This window comes from Hypanus sabinus, chromosome 22 (genome assembly GCF_030144855.1).
Source record: "Hypanus sabinus isolate sHypSab1 chromosome 22, sHypSab1.hap1, whole genome shotgun sequence".
Classification (NCBI taxonomy): Eukaryota; Metazoa; Chordata; class Chondrichthyes; order Myliobatiformes; family Dasyatidae; genus Hypanus; species Hypanus sabinus.
Genome location: NC_082727.1, coordinates 18,759,945 through 18,778,740, shown reverse-complemented (window position 1 = coordinate 18,778,740; position 18,796 = coordinate 18,759,945). Strand labels below are relative to the sequence as shown.

The 18,796-nt window shown below is 43.5% G+C and overlaps 2 protein-coding genes across 7 annotated transcripts in view; one reads left to right on the top strand and one right to left on the bottom strand.

Moving 5' to 3' along the window:
* poll (polymerase (DNA directed), lambda) overlaps window positions 1-11,274 on the top strand; it is a 37,754-nt gene extending 26,480 nt beyond the window's left edge. For all 3 annotated transcript variants that reach the window (XM_059947195.1, XM_059947194.1, XM_059947193.1), the window contains exons 7-8: window positions 1,555-1,723; window positions 5,897-11,274. In XM_059947195.1, coding sequence (XP_059803178.1) covers window positions 1,555-1,723; window positions 5,897-6,258 — 531 coding nt within the window. In that variant the 3' untranslated portion in view covers window positions 6,259-11,274. The remainder of the gene's footprint in view (window positions 1-1,554; window positions 1,724-5,896) is intronic.
* A 1,727-nt stretch (window positions 11,275-13,001) lies between these two features.
* oga (O-GlcNAcase) overlaps window positions 13,002-18,796 on the bottom strand; it is a 43,551-nt gene continuing 37,756 nt past the window's right edge. For all 4 annotated transcript variants that reach the window (XM_059947189.1, XM_059947190.1, XM_059947191.1 and 1 more), the window contains 2 exons: window positions 15,765-15,924; window positions 13,002-13,208 (listed from right to left, as the gene is read on the bottom strand). In XM_059947189.1, the coding sequence (XP_059803172.1) occupies window positions 13,072-13,208; window positions 15,765-15,924 (297 nt within the window). In that variant the 3' untranslated portion in view covers window positions 13,002-13,071. The remainder of the gene's footprint in view (window positions 13,209-15,764; window positions 15,925-18,796) is intronic.

Genomic DNA, 18,796 nt, shown 5'->3' with positions numbered 1-18,796 from the left:
AGGGTCTGTCTGAGAAAAGCCAACCTCTAAATTCACAGATGGAATGCATTCAGTGATGCTTCTTTCATGGGCGGCACAGTAGCGTAGAAGTTACTCTACTGCTTTACAGAGTTAACTCCCACCACGATCTGTAAGGAACTTGAACATTGTTCCTGTGACTCTGGGTAGTCCAGTTTCCCCCCACCTTCCAAAGACGTACGGGTTAAGATTGGTAAGTTATGGGCATGCTATGTTGGGATCAGAAGCAGGACAACACTAGTGGGCTGTCCCCAGCACATCCTTGGACTTTATTGGTTTCTGATGCCAATGATGCATTTCACTGTGTGTTTGATGTACATGTGACAAAGCTAAGGATACTGCAGCAGCACCTGCTCCCCCAGCCACGTCTTGGGGAGCTGAGAAAAGGCAGCTTACACTGTCTGACCATTACACGGTTTAAATTCAAATTCATATTCAACTGTAGTTCAACCATAGATGGAATACCCATGAATACAGACAAGGGGAACGGTATTACTCTGGGGCCCTGGTGCAATTCACACAGAATCAACAGTCATTCACAGTATAGGCAAATATAACACATATAAGACAGTGAGAAAACACAGTTATACATAAAAACATATAGTCCAAGTCCCTGCATCTGTGAATGTTGCAGCAGTCTGCGGTCAAACTCAGCACATCTTGTCTTCTGCCAAGAGAACTTTGAAGGGCAGCACCGAAACAAGTATGGACGCTACGCCACACTGCCTTTGGTGGAGCGTACGGACTCCGACACCTCTCTCCTGGGCAGCTGCAAGCAGGTGCCACTGTGGTTTGAAACCTAGTCCTTGCTACAACCGAGGCCACACAGTTCCCCCGCCATTCGCCAATAAAACAGTGAAGCGGACGCAGCATTCCACTTACCAGTGCCCAACAGGGTCTTATGATCACAAGAAAAACAACCATGACTTGCCGTTAGATTGTACACTACCGTCATGCAGGCAGCAGCATGATCCACACCAAGTCCAGCTCCTTCAGTTTCTCCGCCAACGAGCAACTCACCAATGGGGTAGACTTGCAGTACTTTAAGTTCTTCATGTCCAGCAGGTTCTTGCGATCATAGCAAGATCAATAACAGCTTTGGTTGGCCAGTGGAATCTGTTACGTCTGAGCACACCACCATCTCTCCAGAATCATTAGAGAGGTCATCAGGATTCCTCACTCACATCCAGCTGTAGCACCAATACATTGAGGTAAATGTGATCCTCAGACCAGGGAAGATGTTGAAGGTAATCAAGTTCAAGTTAATATCATCTGACTGTACATATACAGTATATAACCAAATGAAACACAGCGTAACTCACAAAACATATCTCACACACACAGAAACCAAATACTACCATAAATATGGTAGTAAAATATAATGGAAAATGCATGCGGTGCATAGGACAGGTAAATGACAATTTGAAGTGTCAGAGTAGGGAATGAGCAAGAGAGAATTTTGTACAGCTGGAGCAGCATGGAAGGAAACAAAATATTGAATTGATGGAGCCATTGGGATCATTGTGTGTTCTCCAGGTGTGCAACACGGCTCGCTCCATTAATCCAGGCCTGATCGGCTTTGCCTGCGGCTCCTTCCGCCGTGGAAAGCCCACCTGTGGCGACGTGGATGTCCTCATCACGCATCCCGATGGAAAGTCACACAGAGGCGTCTTCAGCAAACTTCTAGAAGGTCTGAGAGACCAAGGTGAGAAGGATGTGAATTGGTAACTGGTACAGGGACACAGTTTGGAATGAAGGTCTCCAGGGATCTAATGTACAGCCTTGTGCAGGACATTGCAAAGTAAACTACAGCAGAACTCTGAACCAGAAGCCACTCAGGTACTCAACAGGTCAGGCAGCATCTGCGACATAGAACATTACAGCACAGTTTTGGCTCTTTGGCCCCCAATGTTGTGCCAGCCTTTTAAACTCCTCACAATCTTCTCACGTCCTTTCCTTCTCCCGTAGTCCTCTTTTCTATCATCCATGTGCCTAAGGGTCTCTTAAATGTTCCTAATGTATCTGCCTGTACTGCCACACCAGACAGGGTGTGCCACTCTCTATGTTAAAGATCATCCTCTGATATCCCACTTTATTTTCCTCGAATCACCTTTAAGTTACAGTGCCGTGCAAAAGTTTCAGGCATATTTATAAACCTAGAGTGCTTAAGTCTTTTGCACAGTACTGTATAACATATCTTTTGAGTTACCAAATAACACTCAGCTAATAAGCTAAGAAGTCTTATTTCTGTTTTATAGACAATTGGTGCAGGAGTAGGCCATTCAGCCCTTCGAGCCAGCACCGCCATTCACTGTCATCATGGCTGATCATCCACAATCAGTACCCCGTTCCTGCCTTCTTCCCATATCCCTTGACTACGCTATCTTTAAGAGCTCTATCCAACTCTTTCTTGAAAGCATCCAGAGAATTGGCCCCCACTGCCTTCTGAGGCAGAGCATTCCATAGATCCACAACTCTCTGGTGAAAAAGTTTTTCCTCAACTCCGTTCTAAATGGCCTACCCTTTATTATTAAGCTGTGGCCTCTGGTTCTGGACTCCCCCAACATCGGAAACATGTTTCCTGCCTCTGGCGTGTCCGGTCCCTTAATAATGTTAATGTTTCAATCAGATCCCCTCTCATCCTTCTAAATTCCAGTGTATAGAAGCCCAGGCACTCCCGTCTTTCAACATATGACAGTCCCACCATCCCGGGAATTAACCTCGTGAATCTACGCTACACTCCCTCATTAGCAAGAATGTCCTTCCTCAAATTTGGAGACCAAAACTGCATACAATACTCCAGGTGTGGTCTCACCAGGGCCTTGTACAACTGCAGAAGGACCTCTTTGCTCCTATACTCAAGTCCCCTTGTTACGAAGGCCAACATGCCATTAGCTTTCTTCACTGCCTGCTGTACCTGCATGCTTACTTTCAGTGATTGATGAACAAAAACACCTAGATCTCATTGTACTTCCCCTTTTCCTAACTTGACACCACTCTGGTAGTAATCTGCCTTCCTGTTCTTGCCACCAAGTGGATAATCTCACATTTACCCACATTAAACTGCATCTGCCCACTCACCCAACCTGTCCAAGTCACCCTGCATTCTCCTAACATCCTGCTCATATTTCACACTGCCACCCAGCTTTGTGTCATCTGCAAATTTGCTAATGTTACTTTTAATCCCTTCATCTAAATCATTGATGTTTATTGTAAATAGCTGCAGTCCCAGCACCGAGCCTTGCGGTACCCCACTAGTCACTGCCTGCCATTCTGAAAAGGACCTGTTAATCCCTACTCTTTGTTTCCTGTCTGCCAACCAATTTTCTATCCATGTCAGTACCCTACCCCCAATACCATGTGCTCTAATTTTGCCCACTAATCTCCTATGTGGGACCTTATCAAAGGTTTTCTGAACGTCCAGGTACACTACATCCACTGGCTGTCCCTTGTCCATTTTCATAGTTACATCCTCAAAAGATTCCAGAAGATTAATCAAGCATGATTTCCCTTTCGTAAATCCATGCTGACTCGGATCAATCCTGTTACTGCTATCCAAATGTGCAGTTATTTCATCTTTTATAATTGACTCCAGCATCTTCCCCACCACTGATATCAGGCTAGCTGGTCTATAATTCCGTTTTCTCTCCCCCCTTTCTTTAAAAAGTGGGATAACCTTAGCTGTCCTCCAATCCTCAGGGACTGATACTGAATCTATAGAACATTGGAAAATGATTACCAGTGCGTCCACGATTTCTAGAGCCACCTCGTTAATTACCCTGGGATGCAGACCATCAAGCCCTGTTTTCCAATCACCTTCCTATTTTAACCAATATACAGTTCTGTGCAAAAGTCTTAGGCACCACAGATATACATGTGCCTAAGATTTTTGCACAGTACTGTATACCTCCTTGTATTAGCCATTTCTCCCTGAGAAAAAGTTTCTGGCTATCCACTCGATCTATGCTTGTTATCATCTTGTACACCTCTATCAAGTCACCATCATGCTCCTTTGCTCCAAAGAGAAAACCCATAGCTTGTTCAGCCTATCCTCATAAGGCATGGTGTCTAATCCAGGCAGCATCCTGGTAAATCTCCTCTGCACCCTCTCTGTAGTGTCCATGTCCTTCCTGTAATGAGGCAACCAGAAGTGAGCATAATATTCTTAGTGTGGTCTAACCAGAGTTTTAAATAGGCTCATGAACTCTGTCCCCTGACCAGAGAAGGCTGATGCACCACGTGCCTTTTTAACCACCCTGTGGACAGTTGTGTGGCAATTTTGAGTGATCTGTGATGTGGACCCCAAGATCCCTCTCTTGCTCCACACTGCCAAGTACCCTGCCAATAACTGTATTGTGTGGAGAGAAAAAAACAGGGTTAATGTTACAGGTTGAGGAATCTGTTGCAAGTGACAGCTGACCTACTGCATTGAGGTCACTAGAGGTCATTCTGACTGTGAGCCAGCCCCCGCTGACCTGTATAATCCAGGGAGTTACGAGGGAGAGCAGATATAAAATGTCTTGGAGGAGAGGGTCCTGCCTCTAGTTTCTGGCTGATAATTCTCCTTCACACGACATGATGGCAATTGCTGTAAGAGTTTGGTCTGAGAGATTGGGCAGCCACATTTCCAGCAGAACTGCGCTCTCTTCTGTTCCCCACCCTCTGCAGCATCAGCGTTTCCCACATGGATGGGTGTAACTTGTCACAGAGCAGCTGTGAAGCTTATTGAGTTCGACAGCTTCTGTGGTTCCAGCTGTACACATGGGACTGGAAAATGTCCTTGGAGAAGTTATCTTCCAAACCTGTGTTGCAAATGTCCTGGAGTGTTTGATGGAGTGCTATGGAAGAACTTTATTGTGTCTAACCTGTGCTGCCCCTGCCTGGGATTGTGATGGAATTGTTCAAAAGGAGTTTAACTGTATTTAACCCCAAGAGTGTGACATGGGATGATAAGGAAGGAACTGCATTCAGTGCCTGACCCCAGGGGTGTGTAATGGGGCGGTGTGGAGGGAGCTTCACTCTGTATCCAATCCCAGGAGTGTGTGATGGTACAATACGGAGGGAGCTTCACTCTGTATCTGACCCCGGGTGTGATGGGACGGTGTGGCAGGAGTTTCACTCTGTGTCTGATGTCAGTGATGTGTGATGAGACAGTGTGGAGGGAGCTTCACTCTGTGTCTGACCCCAGAAGTGTGTGATGGGACAGCGCAGAGGGAGCTTCACGCTGTCTCTGACCCCAGGAGTGTGTGATGGGACAGTGACAAGAGCTTCACTCTGTACCTGATCTCGAGGAATGTGTGATGAGACAGTGTGGAGGAAGCTTCACTCTGTGTCTGACGCCAGAAGTGTGTGATGGGACAGCGCAGAGGGAGCTTCACTCTGTCTCTGACCCCAGGAGTGTGTGATGGGGCAGTGTCAAGAGCTTCACTCTGTACCTGATCTCCAGGAATGTGTGATGGGACAGTGTGGAGGAAGCTTCACTCTGTGTCTGACGCCAGAAGTGTGTGATGGGACAGCGCAGAGGGAGCTTCAATCTGTCTCTGACCCCAGGAGTGTGTGATGAGACAGTGTCAAGAGCTTCACTCTGTACCTGATCTCCAGGAATGTGTGATGGGACAGTGTCAAGAGCTTCACTCTGTACCTGATCTCGAGGAATATGTGATGAGACAGTGTGGAGGAAGCTTCACTCTGTGTCTGACGCCAGAAGTGTGTGATGGGACAGCGCAGAGGGAGCTTCACTCTGTACCTGATCTCCAGGAGTGTGTGATGGGACAGTGTCTGGACAGTGTGCTTTGTGTTTAGACTGTACAGAAATTTAACATTTCCGATAACTCTGCCTGTTGCAAGGTTTATTGACCGCTACCTTTTCTTTTGCAAGGGTTTATCACAGATGACCTGGTCTGCCAAGAACAGAACAGGAACCAGGTGAAGTATCTGGGTGTTTGCCGGCTGCCAGGGTGCGGGCGCCGTTACCGCAGGCTTGACATCATCGTGGTACCGTACACGGAGTTTGCCTGTGCCCTGATGTACTTCACTGGCTCCGCATACTTCAACCGCTCCATGCGCGCCTTGGCCAAAACCAAGAACATGAGCCTGTCCGAGCACTCGCTAAAGAGCCAGGTGCTGAGGGAGGGTAGGACCAAAGTCAGCTACGGCCACACTGTTCCCACGCCCACCGAGGAGGCCATCTTCCAACAATTGGGGCTGGTGTACAGGAAGCCACAGGAGAGGGACTGGTGAAGGGTGTTACCACTCTCGGGGGGGTAAGGCAGGCAATCTGATCCCAAACATGGGCACCTACCAGCTTATAGCCCTACTGCAGCCACCGTCCCCACCCCCCCCCACCCAGCTTCTGTCCTCTTCCACTCCAGTCTTTAAAGCAGGGATTGATAGGTTCATGATTAGGCAATAAAGGTTATAGAGACAAGGCAGAAGAAAAGGGTTGAGGGGGATAATATATCAGCCATAGGAGCTTAATTATGCTCCCATGTCTTATGGAATTGAGAGCAGGAGGGATCTATTTGGATCCTCAACCCTCCTGCACTATTCTACCAGTGAGTGACCTACCCAAGTCCTGTTTCTCTGCCTTATCCCCATATCCCTCAACTCCGATATCCAGGAATCTCGTCCTCCGTCATTGACTGAGCCTCCACTGTCCGCGCAGGCAGAGAATTTCAGCAATTCAACACTGCTGCAGTTGAGCGGGAGGAGGCCATCTCAGCTCCATTATTTATTTTTATTTATTCAGTCTTGATATGGTGTCCATAAAAAAACAAATTTAAGTACTTAGGTGGGTTAATTTCAGAAAAAATTAAAGAGATGGCTGCATTAGATTCCCCTTCACGTGAGGGGCAGGACTATGCTGTTTGTACCCTGACCAGATGGACTGAGCTACAGTCTAACTTTAAGCAAGTGATTTGTCTCTGCCTTGTGGACAGAAATAAACCTTCCCCATGGAAACACACTGCTGGAAGAACTCAGCATCAAAGGAGAGGAATAAACAGTCAACATTTTGGGCTGAGACCCATTGAACCCAGAAAGAGCAAGTGTCTGGCCATCTCGTACTATCAAGCACTTATCAATTCTGAATTTCACATCATCAACCCCCCCCCCCCCCCCCCCCAGCTTCTAACCCACTGGCCTACATGTCTTTGGGAAGTGTGAGGAATGTGGAGCATATTATAACAATGAGCATAAAACTCCATGAAGGCAACAACCGAGGTTGAGATTGAACCTAGGAACCTAGTTGAGGCAGCAACTCTACCCTCCACGCCACATGGCTTTTGCTGGGCACCTAATTTGAGGGCTTGCTAGGATCTTGGTTGCTGCAGTGATCCACCACCAGAAAGTTTGTAAGTGAACACAGATCTAAGGTAACTTTGGGCATGGGATGACAATAAACAAAAATTTATTTTAAACACAAACTTTTAAAAAGTCAAAATTATTGAACTATGTACTGCATAAGTTACCATGTAAAGTTCAAAGTTCAAAATAAATTTATCATAGTACATATATGTCACCTTATAAAATCCTGAGATTCATTTTCTAATGGCATACTCAATGACTGTATCAATGAAAGACCGTCCACCTAGGGCGTTCAACCAGAGAGCAGAAGACAACAAACTGCAAATACAAAAATATTTATAAGCAGTAAATATTGAGAGCATGAGATGAAGAGTCCTTGAAAGTGAGTCCATTAGTTGTGGGAACATTTCAATGATGGGACAAGTGAAGTTATCCCCTTTAGTTCAACAGCCTGATGGTTGAGGGGTAGGGACTATTCCTGAACCTGGTAATGAGAAACCAGAGGCTAATTTACCAATAATAAAATTTTTTCCCATTGCTCAGTAGATATAGGACAATGCAGCTTTTCTTGCCATTCCTTTTTATTTTTTTCTGATACATCTAAATTCTGTACTGTAAATTCATGATCATCTTAAAATTTTATTATTGGTAAATTTGTCCTCTATTTGTGCTAAACATGCCCTAATACAATTTATGGTTGTACATAGAGCTCATATGTCTAAGGATAAACTGGCTCGATTTTATTCTCATCTTAATTCAACCTGCGATAGATGTCATTCTGATGTTGCTTCATTGACTCATATGTTCTGGTCTTGTCCTTGTTTACAAAATTATTGGTAAGATATTTTCAGTATTATTTCAAGAGTTTTAAATATTAATTTTCAACCGCATCCTCTTACTGCAATTTTCGGTTTACCAATGACGGATAATAATCGTTTATCCGCTTCATCTCAATGAATGATTGCATTTGTTACATTAATGGCTAGAAGATCTATTTTATTGAATTGGAAAGAAATTAATCCTCCAACTGTATTTCAGTGGTTTTCTCAAACTATTTCTTGTTTGAGTTTAGAAAAAAATTAGAAGTGTGGTTTTTGATCCTTCAGTTAAATTTGAAGAAACTTGGAGACCTTTTATTCAACATTTTCACATGAGTTGAATTGTCTTTTTCTAAACCTTACTTATATTATCCTTAATTAATTGGATGGAGGTTTGGAGTTATTGGCACTACTGTATATGTACTTAATATTATTCAATTGCCCATGTTGGTTAGTGTTTTTTTTTCTTTTTTTGGGGGTTTTCTTTTTTTCTTTTTTTACTTCTTTGTTCATTAATGTTCTGAGTTTGAGAGGTTATATATTTTTATTATACATCTGAATGTCTATTTAAACTATTAATTATGTACTCTCAAACATTTTGTATTCATGTTTCATTTATGTTTGTTTAAAACTAATAAAAAGATTTTAAAAAGAAAGAAGGAGACCAGAGGCTCCTGTACCTTCTTTCGCATGCGTGTCGTGAGAAGAGAGCATATCCGGGGGGTGATCACTGGTGATGAATGTTGCTTTCCTGCAAGTGTTTCATATAGATGTGCTCTTTTCCTGTAATGGACCAGGCAGTTATTTGTACCAGGTTGTGATGCAGCCAGTCAATATATTCTCCGCTACATATCTATAGAAGCTTGTCAAAGTTTCAGATGTCATGCCAAATCTCTGCAAACTCCTGACGTAGAGGTTTTCTTTCTAATTGCACTTAGATGCTGGGCACAGGACGAGTCCTCCGAAATCAAGTTGCTGATCCTCCAACGAGGACTGGCTCATGGACCCCTCGTTTCCTTCTCCTTAGGTCTATAATCAGTTCCTTGGTCTTGCTGGCATTAAGTTGTTGTGGCACCACTCAGCCAGCTTTTCAATCTCCCTCCTATATGCTGATTCATCACCATCTTTTGATTCGGTCTACATCAGTGATGTCTCAGCAAACTTGAATATTGCATTGGAGCTGTCCTTTGTCATACAGTCATAACTCAAGTGACCATGAGTGTCATTTTCTTGTAGGCATTTAAGCAAAAGAAAAATAGAATTGAATTTATGAATAACTATACATAATTCCAACAAGTTTTTTGGATGAACCAGCAAAAATTTATTCAAATTAGAAGAATTCAATAAGCAACTATCCTCAATCTCCTTTATTTGCAAACCCCAATCAGTTCACATCAGCAATATCTCCTCCACAATCTCTACCAGCACAGGTGTACCACTAGGCTGTATGCTCAGCCACCTGCTCGCTCGAACTTTGATTGAGACCCAAGTACAGCTTCAAAGCCCCATATTTAAGTTTGCTGACAGCACCACGGTTGGCCAAAATGAAGGGTGAAGACAGATCTGTCTCATTTTTTTTTCCTGTAACTTCTATTATTGTGTGCATGCCTCAAAGAAAATTAATCTCAATGTAGCATATGGTAACAAATACATACTTTGATAAGAAATTTACTTTGACTTTTAGATCAGTGGTTAACAAAAAGCAATGTTAAACCATTCTCCTTTCCCATCATAGTTGAACAATCAGAGGCTGCAGTTACTGGTGGGGAATAGCATAAATGTTTTCATTTTATTTGCTCCTTTTAAATCTGTAAACATGCATTGGTAACATTGTGACTATGTACCCATGTTGGTATAATATTGAAAACTTCAGTATGACCACACTGAACTGAGGCAATTCTATTGTGAGCTGGAGGCTCTGCTTCCAGGAGCCAGGGCAGTCAGTGAGTGGTAAGTTTTTGCCCCAGTTTCATCATCTCCTGAGACACCAGAGCCAGTAAACTCAGACTTTAAAAAAAATTCAGATTTATTTAAGTTAAAGCTTTTTCAATGCTGGATATGGCAGTTTCATTTTTACCGGAGTGCACACAAAACTCCCATGGAATTGGAAAACCCAGTTGGAAATCTGGTGCAGTTTGTGGAAATAAGTGTAAAATGCCACCCTCACACCAGAAAAGCAGTACCACTGTAACCACATCCCAACTTCCCTCAACCGGAAACACCTGGGGAGATGGAAGAAAGCGCAGGGTGAGGAGCAGCTGTACCAAGCGCCGAGCCTAACTGGTGTTTGCCACCGTGTCTAGGCAAGCCTAGCATGTGTGTATGTGGCTGGTGGCAGGAAGTGGATTCAGAGAAGCATTATGAAAACAAGAGATGTTGTGACAGGGCGAAGCAGATTCAGACAGCAGTACTTCAGCTTGCAATTCCCTGCAGTCAGTTCTTGGCCAATTTGAAGCCTTCCATTCAATCTGCTTCTCCACCGGACACCTCTGGTGAACTGAGCCCTCTCATTGTAAGAATTAAAGGAGGTGCATGAACTGACAAGGTGGTCTGAGAGAATGTAATGTTTATGCAGGTGGGAAAGGAAGCTTCACTCAAACTTGCACAATGATGTTCATATACACAATTCCAGGTCACCCTAAAGCACTCCCCAGCCACAAAGATGTTTACTTTTGTATAGGCAATGTTTAACAGAGGAAACAGCACACATTTTACACAGATCAGCACAGATTATCTGCATTTGTAACATATAGGGCATCTAATCGTATCACCTGCCCAGATCTCTGGATTTTCAATGACATTTTTCTCTACATAATGGGCAGCAAAGTGTTAAAGACAAGTTATTCATGCCTTTAACACCTTAAACTGTATGGTCTGCAGGGCAAGCATAGTGAAAGATGACAATCATTCAACATAGAAACATGCTCTTCAGCCCAACTCATCTAGTCTATCCAAAATACCCATCCCAGCTAGTCCCATTCACCTGTGACTCATATCCCTCAACTTTTGTGATTAAAGTGCCTCTTCAATGTCAGCAACAGGAACTGCCTCAACCATTTCCTTACCACCCTGTGTAAAAATAATTGACCTTCAAGTTAGTATTAGGTCTTTCCCCTTTCACCTTAAACCTATGCCTTGTGCACTCCCCACAGGGGAATAAGACAGCAGATATTCACTACCTATACCAGGGGTGTCAAACTCATTTTAGGTCACGGGCCGGATCAGTCGGGCGCGGGCGAACGCAGCTTTCATTGCCTCCGTTTTTTCAGCCTGTTCTCATGTGTCTCAGTCTCTGCTATAACTACAAAGTGTTTCACTTCACAAATTCCGTTTCTTATGAAGACTGCTGAGCAAGCATTATTTTTATGATTGGTATTAACTTACAATCATAAGCTTCATATCGCCGGGCCATTAATAATTAAAATAATAGATCTATCTAAAATGATCTCGCGGGCCAGATATGGCCCATGGGCCTTGAGTTTGACACCTATGACCTATATCCTTAATGATTTTAAACACTGCTTCCAAAATAAAGTCTTAGCCTGGCCAGCCCCTTCTGACAACTGTCCCTCAAGTTGGGGAGGGGCATCCTTTCTGCACCCTTTCCAGTTTGAAGCGTTAGGAGCTGTTTTGCCACAAGACGCCGAGCAATGCATTCCTGGTGCTGGTTCTCACCACTTCAAGCTATGAACCTAGCCCCAACATCACTCATCATGACAGCAGCTGTAATTCTTTTAGATGAATTGGCCACGTGTCTAAAGACGAATTTGACATGTCAGCTTCATTGTCCAGTCCATGGATGTTTTACTCAATTGCAATAAGGTTAATGCTCTTCATTTCTCTAATTCACTGCAAGTTGTTTAGGGATCAGCTTTTCAAATGGCCTGGCAAGGGGCTCCCCTTACATCATCCATGGGCGGCTACAGATGCTCGAAACCCCATTCACCGTGAGCCAGCTGCTGAGACCACTCACATTTCAGACTGAAACCTACATAAGCCCCACTAGTGTTTACAAAGGCATCAGCTCTCAAACAGCAGACAGCAATGATAGGGTTAAAGGAACTCAGGCTAGCTTGCTTTCAGTAAGTGCCAGTAAACCCAGTCAGGGTATCTTCAGATGGTATACAGACAGGGAGCTCTCCCATCACACTCAAACATTTCATGTACATTTAATTAAGTTGATGCACCCAAATTATTAGCCCATCCTTCTCTACAGAAACTAAGACCCAGTGTGCATCCCAGCAGTGTGACACTCATTTTCAACATTTAGCTTGTTCCTCTCTGCAGAGAGCAATTCCATTAACCATTCAGACTGAGAATCACCACATACAAAATGCGTTCAGAGGTACTGAAAGATCATTAGTTTTCACAGATGTGCATGAGCTGCAGAGAGCAATTGCCAGCTGAAGCCCGAAAATCTCAGTTAGTGTAAATGAACTGAGCTCCAGGGATCAAGGACCCCAACTACTCCAGCACAGGATTGGTCATAGACAGAGCCAAGTTGTGACAGCAAAGTACTTGTTTAAGAGCAAGCCCATACTGTGATCAAGGACTGCTGTCAGGCAGTGGAGAATCTGAATAGCTCTCTTCATCACTGCAAGGATACAGTGGACTGAGCCACCAGGTTCCCCATTCTAGGCCGGAAACATGTCAGTTGTCCAATATTTGTGTGGGAGATGTGAAGAGGGCAGGGGTGGGGATGAAGGACTGGATTGAAATATCAGAAGGAAAAGGAGACAAGATAATGCTGTTATTGCATCAGTAGAGGGTCACCACCTTCAAAAGGTCCTTCTGGAGCTCACTGTGTATTGCACATTTTAAAAAGTTAAAATATAAAATATTACTGAACACATTATTCAGTTTAAGGCTAAATTTAGATACATTTAATTATACACATCCTTTAATTACACTACAATGAAGAGGCTGCCCGTTACAAATTCCTTCCCAGCACCAACATCTCTTTTGGGAATCCCTCCATCCTGGCCAACTCCAGGAAGCCCAGCTTGCTGTAGAATTCCAAACCACGCCTGTCATTGGGTCTTACTTCACAGAACGCTCCTCGAGATCCTGAATGGGAAGAAAACAATAGTGTTTACAGCTGGCAGTGGAAAATGGCATCACCAACATTCACATGTAGGAGGCGAAGCACTCATGCCTGCTGACCTCAGGAGGGTTTAACAGCCAGTGTGGAACAGGCCACCCAGCAACCCCCGATTAAACCCTCGCCTAGTCATGAGACCATTTAGAATGACTAATTAACCCACCAACCAGTATGTCTTTTGGACTGGGTGGAAACCAGAGCACCCGGAGGGAAACCACACGGTCACGGGGAGAATGCACAAACTCCTTACAAGCAGCGACAGGAACAGAACCTGGGTGTTGTGCTAACCACTACTCTACCGGGTCTCGGTACTTGTGTTAACCCTGTAATGTCTTGTGAAATGTCTTGATGTTCGCTATGTAATGTGTGCTAAATAAATTTTATGTTAAAGTGCATGCAGGTTCATCCTTGTATCGACTGTGACAGGACCAAAGGCCCCCCCCCCCCCCCCCACTGTCTTAGGGACACACAAGACCCATTGATTTATGGATTCCTGACTTTTGTGTGGGCTTATTATTGTCACATATACTGATAGTGAAATACTTGTCTTGTATACTGTTCATACAGATCAGACTATACATGCATTCAGCTAGATTAAAGGTGAAATAACAATGGAGAATAGTGTAAAAGCTACCAAAAAAGTGTAGTACAGCTAACTGATAAAGTGCAAGATCAGAACGAGAAAGATTGTGAAGCTGAGAGTCCGTCTTATCGTACAAGATGTCTGTTCAGGAATCTGATAACAGCAGCACAGAACTTGACCTCAAGCCTGGTGGTACGTGTTCACAGGCTTATGTATCTTCTGCCCAGTGGAGAATGCCCGGGAGGTTGGGGGTTGAATTGCAGAGAATGAACTCTCTTACTGACAGGCTGACACTCTGAAATGTCAGCTGTGAGCCACACACTCATCATTACCATTTGTTGCAGGAGAGAATCAATTTTTCCTCTGCCAGTGGTTTTAGTTATCAGCTTAACCCAATGTTGTTACTTGCAAAGGAACTGCCAATGGCTGCAGTCCTGATATTTAATGTTTACATAAAAGCCATGCAACTAAAGATTGGGTAATGATTTAAATTAACATTATCTGAAAACTTGCTGTTTACAATAGACCAGATAAACTACTAGATTATAAACCAGGAAGCCACAGGCACTGCAAGAGCTACTAAACACAAAACAAAGTACATATTTAAGCACCTCAGCTAAACGCTCTACAGGATTCAAAGAATTAAAGGTTACATAGATAAGAGGAGCCAACATAACTAAAATCCATAACTTCTATCACTTGTCAGAAATGCATGTGAAGATACAAGATGGTGCCAGTGACCGACGCAACCAACAGCTCAAAAAATCACTTCTACTTATATGCTTCTCCTGAACTGCGATTGCTTGCATCCAATAATTTACATTTTGATGACATTGAGAGTGGAGAGTGCAGCCATCGTTTCCCAATGGTGCAAGATGAAATGGTTGGCTCTATTACTCCTCACCAAGCAAGATTGTAATGAGAACAAGAGCTGAAGACGAGTGGGGGTTTAGTGCAATCTGCCATTCACTGCTGCCAGAGGAAGGTGCCCATTCGATTGCCTTGGCGCAGCTCATGGCTATGGGATTCTGCAGTTTAATATGTAATGTCCTCGGCACTGAACATGCTCCGCAGTTGTGAACTCATTTTTGGAGGAATCTGAGATTCATGCTCCATGTGTTTTGGGTTAGGTTTTTGTTATTTGCACAATTTCATCAAGACTATTCAGTGCAGAAGTGGCTCTACAGCTGAGGCCTGAAGTCACTAAACTGAACTGACTTGCTAGCTGTCATTTGTGGACTGTGGTTTGATGTTCAATAATCTGAATATTTGCATGTGTTTTGCTCTTTTCTCACATGTTGGGTGTTTGATGTTTTAATGGGTTTAAATGGCTTCGTGGCTTCCTACAGGAGGATGAACCTCAGGATTATATTTTGCATAGATACTTTGATAATAAATGTACTTTGAAACTTTCAATGAATTTTGGTCTGAGAGCTCTAAGAACAGATAATGATGAACTATTTATTGACACGCAGTACAGAACAGGCCCCTGGAGCCATGCCGCCCAGCAATCCCCCAATTTAATCTGAGCCCAATCCTGGGACAATTTACAATGACCAACTAATCTACGAAATGGTAGGTCTTTGGACTATTGGAGGAAGCTGGAGCAACCAAGGGAAATCCACACAAAAATATTGCACAGGTTTCTATTTTCAACATACCATAGCCCCCCGCACTAAACAAGCCACCCAAGTTCACCGCTCTCTTCCTACCTTTTTGGGGTTCCCAGCTTCCTTAAGAAAACCGGTATTTAAAGTCAGACAACAGTATTACACAGTAACATTGAAATACTGTGAAGTAGAGAATTACTTTAATTCTATTTGAAATTTTTAAATTATACCAACAGCCTGCCCCAGGAAACAATGAATACCCATGAGATTCATGAACCTTATGGATGTAGATATAGAGCAGTTGCAGTAAAGGAGACACTGGTCCTTACCATTGGCTTTTAAGGAAGAAAGCAAACAACCCATCATACTTTTAGCAACACTCGGATCGGTCACTTTTGAATGAACATCCACTTTAATCAGTGAGGGAAAGGTGGCGAGGAAGTTCTCTGGCAATCCTTGCTGTTCTTCATGGAAGCTCAGCATCATTTTCTGTGAGGGAAGCAAAGACAAGAAATTAAAGGCTCACTCAATGTAACTGTTCAACAGGATATAGAGAATGAGTAATGGCAAAGATTCTATAAAACTTGTGAAATTCAGCACAGTCCATAAAACAAGGGTGCAAAATTAGGTCATTCAGACTACTAAGTCTGTTCCACCATCACGTCATAGCTGATTTATTATACTTCTCAACCCCTTTCTCCTGCCTTTTTTCTCTCCATATCCTTTGACACCATAACTAACCAAGAACCTATCAACCTTTGTTTTATATATATTCAACAGCTTGGCCTCCACAGTCATGCATGGCAACAAAGTCAGATTCACCACCCTCTGGTAAAAGAAATTCCTTCTCATCTCTTCTATACGGACGTTCCTCTATTCTGAGCCTGGTCCTAGACTCACTCACTACAGGAAACATCCTCTCCACATTCACATTATGTAGGCCTTTCAATAGGTCTCAATGAGAACCTCCCTCATTTTTCTGAACTCCAATGAGAACAGGTCCAGAGCCAAACATTTTCTGTGTTAACCCTTTCATTCCTGGAATCATACTCGTGAATCTCCTCTGGACCCTCTCCAATACATTCTTAAATAAGGATCCAAAACTGCTCAATATTCCAAGTGTAGTCTGACCAATACCTTATCACCTCTTTCACTTGTGATATATCTGAATAAACTTCTGGTATCCTCTGATATTCTTGGCTACCTTACTTTCATATTTCATCTCTTCTCTCACATTTTCAGTTGTCTTATGCTGTCTTTTTTTAAAAAAAGCTGACTAATCCTCCCCACCAATTTTTGCTATATTATATGCTTTTCCTTTTCTTTTTACGCTGCCTTTGACTTCTCTTATCATGCTGCCTTTAGAGTATTTTTCTCTGAGATGTATTTCTCTTACAGGTGGGGATTGCTCCCAGAAACTCCAGCCATTGTCATTCCACCATCATCCCTACTAGTGTCCCCTTCCAATCAACCTTGAACCACTCCTCTTTCATTCCTCTACATCGGCCCTCTATTGATCAGGGTCAACAATGGATGTTGCGTCCTAGCCGTCCACATGATACGCAAGCCAGGGCAGTACGATATGGAGAGCAAGTTGTAGCCCATGCAGCAGGCTCCCCCTCACCAAGCAGCCTATGAATCCAAAGGAATGGTAGGGACCGATACAGTATGGCACAGCAGCAATGCGAAGTGTTGCCAGTCAGCACTGAACTCAATGTACAACCGCCTTAGGGAATCCAGCTCCATATTTTTCCCCAGGGTATACTCCTGGTCTTCCCCATGAGTGTGTATAGCCGCAAGGCAACAGTGGTTTTATGATCGTTTTCCATCTGCAGCTGACAAGCTCCATCTACCCAAAGCAACTGGTTTTAATGCCCCATTAACCTGCATTTGCCCCTTTTCCAGTCAGTTCCGCTAGGCTTAGTAGCTAAGCCACATCACATGTGAAGGTCAGAAACCAAACTTGGCTGTCAGAGACCATTTGAGACAAGCCACTGGGAGTTTACCCCACTACGCAGCCCAGCTATGACAACCTTAAGGAGCCATCTACTCCACTGTAATACAGATATATCTGATTTATCTTCTCATCTTATACTATCTCCTTTCCTTTAGCTCCCTAGTTGAATCTGTTTTATTACACAACACCCACTGTAGATTAGCTGATTCCCTAGTGGGCTTAACCACAAGTCGCTCTAAAAAGTCATCTCAGGTATTCTACAAATTTACTCTCCAGATTCAGCACCAACCTGATTTGCCCAAACTACATGCACATCGAAATTCCCACATGATTATTCCCGTCTTTTTTCTACTTCTCCATTGAGATTTATATCCTGCATCCAGCTACTGCTCGGGGTGTGTATACAACTTCCATCAACTACAAGTATAATGGTCCCAATCGAATTCAGGTGTAACCCACCCTATATGTACAAGAGATCCCAATGATCCAGAAATCAGAAACCCAGCCCCCTGCACCAGTTCCTTACCCATTCATTCATCTGTACTACCATCCTGTTACTGCCCGGACTAGCACGTGGTACTGGGAATAATGCAGAAATTACTACCTTGGCAGTCATGCTCTGCAGCCTCTTCCCTAACTCACTATAGTCACTGCAACCCCCCCCCCCCCACCCCCCACCCAGACATCACTGGATTTGCTAATACCAAGTGTGAAATGTAGATGTCTTGAGTGCTGGAAGACACTGAAAGGCATAAAGAATGATCAAACTCCATCCTCTTAAGCATCAAAGCCTGGAAACATTCTTAAAAGTACCCCAAGTTATAGCAACAAAAATTTTGGGTGGCACATAAGTGTAGCAATTAATGTAACATTATAGCGCCAGTCTCCCAGGTTTAATTCCACTGCCATCTAAGGAGTTGGCGCATTCTCCCTGTGACCACATGAGTTTCTTCCAGGTGGTCTAGTTTACTTCCATATTGCAAATACTACAGGTTAGTAGGTTAATTGGTCACATGGTGCAATTAGGCTGTGCGGGCTCGTAGCACTGAAAGGGATTGTTCACAAAGAAGATAAACCAAAGACCAGAGTTTGGCCAAGCTTTCTGCCAGAAAGATCAATGAACATGGCTGTTTACTCAACACCACTGCAAAATGGTGATTGAACTTTATAAAGTGTAGAGGCAAAATTTCAAAATATGATAAGGCACCAGATGTGGATTTAGACAAAAACATGAGATTCTGCAGATGCTGGAAATCCTGAACAACACACACATAATACTGGAGGAACTCAACAGATCAGCAGCATCTCTGGACAGGAATAAAAAGATGAAGGGTCTTGACCTTAAACAATGATTATTCCCTTCCACAGATGCCACCAGACTGAGTTCCCTCCAGCATTGTGTGT